The 5,531-nt window shown below is 59.9% G+C and overlaps 1 protein-coding gene across 1 annotated transcript; it reads right to left on the reverse strand.

The window, feature by feature from the left end:
• Positions 1-4,464: 4,464 nt before the first annotated feature.
• Positions 4,465-5,097, reverse strand: NEUROG3 (neurogenin 3). The gene has a single exon (XM_036337317.1). The coding sequence runs from the start codon at positions 5,095-5,097 to the stop codon at positions 4,465-4,467; it is 633 nt and encodes a 210-aa protein (XP_036193210.1).
• Between the last annotated feature and the right edge of the window lie 434 nt (positions 5,098-5,531).

The following is a 5,531-nucleotide window of genomic DNA, read 5'->3' on the forward strand; positions in this document are numbered from 1 at the left end:
CTTTACAGGTAAGGGAAATGGGTCTTAGGCAAAGGTGTTTAATTAAAAGCCAGAGAGAAAAAGGCATTGCTGAGGTCACACCGTCAGTTAGTAGTAACAGAGTCCACGCTTTCTTCACCACACCAAGGAAGCCTGCCAGCCTTCTGGGTCTGCATGTCCACCCGGGGCCCTCTAGGGACTCTAGCCTGAAAAACGCGATTAAAGGGGGCTTGATAGGTGGTTTTCCGTATAGAGAACCTTACGTTCCCAGGCACGTTGCTGCCTCTGAACCAGCGCGGGTATTTCAGCACCATGGTCAGTGGCGCACAGCAGTCCGTCAGGAGCCGGTGCTGGCCGGGTTAGCCCGGAAGGCACCCTCTCCGCGGACTTGGCCCCTCGCGTCGCAGAAGCAGAAGAGACAGACAGGAGCCTGGAACCTCTCCAGCGGTCGGGGTTTGGAGGTGGGGTTCAGCCAAAGAGTAAGGGAGCCCAAGGACAAGCACAAACTGCAACTGCCTTGGCTCAGAGAGCTCTAAGCTGCTGGCTCAGAGCCAGGCTCACGGTCCCAGCTTTGCTTCAGTGACTCACCGGGCGATCGAAGGCCTTGGGAAAGTCACCTACTTCCGAGACGGTGGGTCTCTGTTTCCCTGCGTGTGGCCACCTGCCTTGCCCCGAGAGGGTGCCTGAGAGACGAAGTGTCCAGCCTCAAGCCTCCCACTGCCTGCTCTTGGCCCCTTGAAGGCATAGCTGACAGGTACAGTTAGCGAGTGTCCGCTGCTTTATTGAGCACTGTCTGCAGATATATTTAAAAGGGGGTGGGGGTGGGGGGCACAGCAGAGAATATGAATTACATGAATGTGAAAATGTAGTTATAATATACCTGTGCCACATTCTCAGCCGCATGTCCCCACACCCTCCCCGTACACTCCCCAGTACCAGGTTCTGAAGGGTCTTTTCCGTGCCTCCAGGTCTGGGGGACTGTAACTCAGAACCCAGCCCGCACGGCCTTCTCTTAGGTGCCCAGAAATCCAGGGAAAAGGTATTAGGGAACTTCTCAAGTGAATTAGCTGAGACTCAAAGACTTGTCCAAGGTCACAAAGCCGGGCAGAGTGGCCCCTAGGGGAGAGGAGGGGCCTGTGGGGTCGCGTGCGCCTGGGGCCCCGCCTGCCTTTGTGCCAGCCCCGCGGCCTGGCTCTCAGACATTAGCATTCCAATGGCCCCCGGTGGCTTTGTCCTCCTGCGGAGGGCGGTTTGGGGGTGGGGTGGGATGGGGGCAGGGCGCCATAAATCTACCTGCTGTGTGTGCGGACGGGGAGGCCGTGTGGTTGTGGGTGGGATGGGGGATGGCGCAAGATTCATTGCTGTTGTTCTGGAAGCCAGGCTTGGGCTCAGACAAAGGCAGAAGAGGGGAGAGCATGTTCCAGCCCAGCGTCTGTCCTGCCCCCGCTTGAGACCCTGTCCGGGTTCCAGGGAGCTGGGGCGCAGGCGACCACCTCAAATCGCAGGGGGCTCCGCAGCCGTACCAGTGCGACCGCAGCGGAGGCGCGAGCAGCCTGCTTTTAAAAGCCTAAAGGACGAATGCCCGGAGTGGGCAGCGCGGTTGTGATGCTGGGCTGTCTCTGTGAGGGACTCTCGGAAAGGTTTCCGAGCCCGAGAGAGGAAGGGCTCTTAGCTTAGGGAGCCTCTGGAGGAAGTTCACTACCTCCAGCGATTGATAGCGCTCTCCTGGGCAGAGAGCCCAAACTCTGCAGCGATTCAACCAAGCCCCAAACCTTCCTCCCACCTCCTCCTGACTCTGAGAGTAGAGCTGACAGCTCCGGAGCAAATCTGCCACCCACTCAAGGTGGCAGCCCAGTGGTGGAGTTGGTTAAACTCTAATTTTTATTTTTAAAAATATGTTTTTGTTGATTTCTAGAGAGAGAAGAAGGGAGAGGGATAGAGATAGAAACACCAATGAGAGAGAAACATCATTGGTCACCTGCCCTCTGCACGCCCCCTACTGGGCATTGAGCCCACAACATGGGCATGTACCCTGACTGGAAGGGAACGGGTAACCTCTTGGTTAATGGGTCCACGCTCAGCCACTGAGCCATACCGCCTAAACTGGGCTAAACTGAAATTTTTAAAATACTCATTGGTGGGAGGACCAGTCTGTGTGCAGTGGGTGATGAACAGCTCCTGAATGAGCGCCCTCAAAAAGAAGAGAGGATCGGGCAATGGCTGCCTCCGCCGGAGCACAGCGCCAACAGACACTCTTCCAGCTTTGGGGGTCGTTTGCCTATTTGAGCCCCACTTCCCACAACCTTTCAGTGGTCTTCCTGCTTGAGGACATCCTCTCCTAACCCTTAGCCCTGGCCCAAATGTCACTTTCCCGGGCCAACCTCCCAGCCCAGCCCAGGTGACAGTCCCGCTGTGCCTCCTGCCTCCCCCCAGTAGCAATATTTGGGGCCTTGAATTCTTTTGTCAACATACTTGCTACTGTCCCAGGAGGACAGAGATGGACCTTCCTGCTTTTTAGGTCTGTCCACACCCCTCCCCCAAATGCCCAGCCAGTAACAGGCACTGGCTAGGGTCTGTGCAACTGGAGCTGCAGACACCTGCTCCCCTCCCCCTTGGTGCCCCAGGTGGAAAGTTGGCAGATGCAGAGGTCACCAATAACCCATTAATCTCCTCCCAGATTAAAGCCATGAAACAAAACACCTTCGTTTATTAGTTTGTTTGCCAGGTCCCCTTTTGCGCCCTCAAATCCAGTCCCAGCCACGGAGGCATATCTCCTGCGAGCTGCCTTTAGGGGCCTAAGCCTAGAGGAGAGAGGAAAAGCTCAGTGTGAAATGGGGATGCAGAGGAGAAGCAGATGCAAGAGGCATTAACCCCTGCAAAGCCACCACCTTTGCGCTCTAACGGGATGGAAAGCAACCCACCAGGTCCCGGCCTCTGCCCTCTCTTTGCCCACCGGAGGCTGGCCCGTTCCTTCCCCAGGCGCCCAGGGCCAACCCAAAGGCAGTCTCTGGGTTCTACGCGCAGGGTGGGGTGCCAGCCCTCCATCCTCCTGTTCTTGTGTGCCAGGCATATTCCTCGAATTCTTAGAGCTCTTATCTGCTTCCCAGAGATCTTGGGGGGCCCGGGAAGCCAGGTGGTGGGGTTCCAGTAGCACCTTGGGGGCAAGTTTCAGTCACCACTGTGCACCAATCCTGCTCTACCTTGGGGGGACTCAAGTACCAGTGGCTGGAAACCTTGAACCATTTCTTGATAAGTTTGCAGTCAAGGCTGCTAGGAGTCCGGGGTGCCAGAAAGTCCAGACCTCCCACTTCCCCTACTGCCCGCTGTTCAGACCCACGAGTCCCTGCGCCACCCCAGCGAGTGGCGTGTAAAATGGCCCAGAAGATGTGCTAGAACTCTAAGCAGATTGGGAAAATTCCTGGGATGCCAGGCCCGCCAGTAGCGTTTCTGAGAGCTCCGATTCTGTGGCGGGACTGTTTATTATTCCCTCTTCCCCCAGAGGTAACTGCATTCAGGCTAGCAGCGTAGGGGAAAGGGCCAGCAAGCCCAGTGAGTAGCCCGCTTGGAGGCTTGTCTGAAGTTTCCTCCCTCCCTTTGGACAGAGGCACCCTCACCCCCACCGCAGAGGCGGCAGCTTTCCCCGCTGCACAACCCAGACACCGGGCTCAGGCTCCTATAGGTTCCCCTTTTTTATTTATTGGCTCAAAAGTCTCATTCCCCAGACCCTAAACAATCTTATGTACAAAATATAGACTTTTCCTGTTTTTTGGGTTTTTTTTTTTGAAATCTCATCAATAAATACAAAAAACGGGGGGAGGGCATATAATTTACCAAAAGTCCTCTCAAAAGACATCATATAATTTACAAACTGATTTTTTCTAAAGGCACGGGCTCTCTGGGTCGCAGGGAGGCGGAGTTTGGGGGGGGGCGCTCCCCAGGGGGAATGTGAGACCAGTTCTCAGTCGGGGCTCCAGCCCCTAGCAGGGCAATGGCTCAGAAAAGTGCACGCGGAGAAGGCAGGGGGTCGCCTTCCTGGATTAAGGCAGAGGGGGCGGCTGGACAACCGGGACTGGCTAGGGAGAGAGGAGGGGAGCAGAGACCAGAGGCTGGATGAAACCGCGTCGGGGAGGAGCGTGAGAGAGAGTCATCGGTTTGACAGAGTGAGGGGAGGGTGGCAGGAGACGGGGTGGGGGGCGCGTTTCCCCTGTGTAGTGCTACCATTCTCAGCTTTTTTTTTGCACGAGATTTTGGGGTGACGGCAGGGAGGGGGCCTGAAACGCGCGACCGGTACCGCCCACTTGCGCAGGCAGCGGCAGGATGTCTCGGTTGGCGCGGCGCTGAGGACGCGGGACTGAACTGGCCGGCCACCCCGCGGGCGTCTAGGCCCACCAGCGGCAGGAGGAGCAAGTCCGCGCGAGGGCCGCCGCCACCTCCTCCACCTCCGCCCTCGCCCCCAGCACCCATCGCCCGGCGGCCGGCAGGCCATCAGAGAAAGTCTGCAAAGGCCAGGGCGCCCGGCAGGCAGGCAGGGGAGGCCGCCTGCAACCCGGGGCGCTCCTCCAGCGAGGCGGCGGGGCTCAGGCTGCCCGCCTGGGAGACCGGGGAGTAGAGGGAGCCCCAGTCTCCCCGGGAGCCGCCGTCCGGGCTGCCCAGCTCCTCGCAGGGAGGCTCCAGACCGTACAGGCTGTGGTCCGCTAGGCGCAGCGTCTGCGTCAGCGCCCAGATGTAGTTGTGCGCGAAGCGCAGCGTCTCGATCTTGGTGAGCTTCGCGTCGTCGGGAAAGGTGGGCAGGACCCCGCGCAGCGCGTCCAGGGCCGAATTGAGGTTGTGCATCCGATTGCGCTCGCGGTCGTTGGCCTTCTTGCGTCGGCTCCGCCGCTGCTTGCTCAGCGCCAGCTCGCTCTTGGGCCGGCTGCGTCCCCCACGCCGCGCCCGGAGCTTCCTGGCGGCCCCTCGGCAGCCGCTCCCTTCGGCCTCGACGGGGTCCCCTGACACGCGAGTGGGGCTGGGCGGAGCGGACACGATGCAGGGCTCTTGCGCGCTCGAGGCGACCGGGAAGGGCGGCTCCGCGTCGGGGGTCACTTGGACAGCCGGCGCACCCGAGGGCTGAGGCGCCATCCTGCGGCAGGGGAAGAAGGACGGGTAAGCGTGGTCGGACCCCCAGGGGCAGGCAGCTTCCCATCCCGGGCCACGTGTGTGTGTGTGTGTGTGGCCGGGGGGGGGGGGCACGAGAAAGAGCCACCCCCACCTGATCAGAGAACCCGTTCCCCTTCGAATGCGCAGAGTTACCAGGTGTTACCTTGGTCTCATGTGCAAAAGGCTGGGAGCGGCGGGCTTCGAGCGGCAGGAGCTGAGCTGGCCTTGCAAACGCCAAGTTCAGCGGAGCTGCCGAGCCGCCGCCCGGGAGTCCCCCAGCCCTAAGGAGGGAAGCGCCAGTGGCCCCGGCCTCTGCTCTTGGGGCGCGCCTGCCCGGGCGGGTGTCCGGAGCCGCGAGGCGTGTGCCCCTGGCGCGCTTTATCTGCTCGGCCGCGGCCAGGAGCGTGCCTGCCCCG

This window comes from Myotis myotis, unplaced genomic scaffold (genome assembly GCF_014108235.1).
Source record: "Myotis myotis isolate mMyoMyo1 unplaced genomic scaffold, mMyoMyo1.p scaffold_m19_p_15, whole genome shotgun sequence".
Taxonomy (NCBI): domain Eukaryota; kingdom Metazoa; phylum Chordata; class Mammalia; order Chiroptera; family Vespertilionidae; genus Myotis; species Myotis myotis.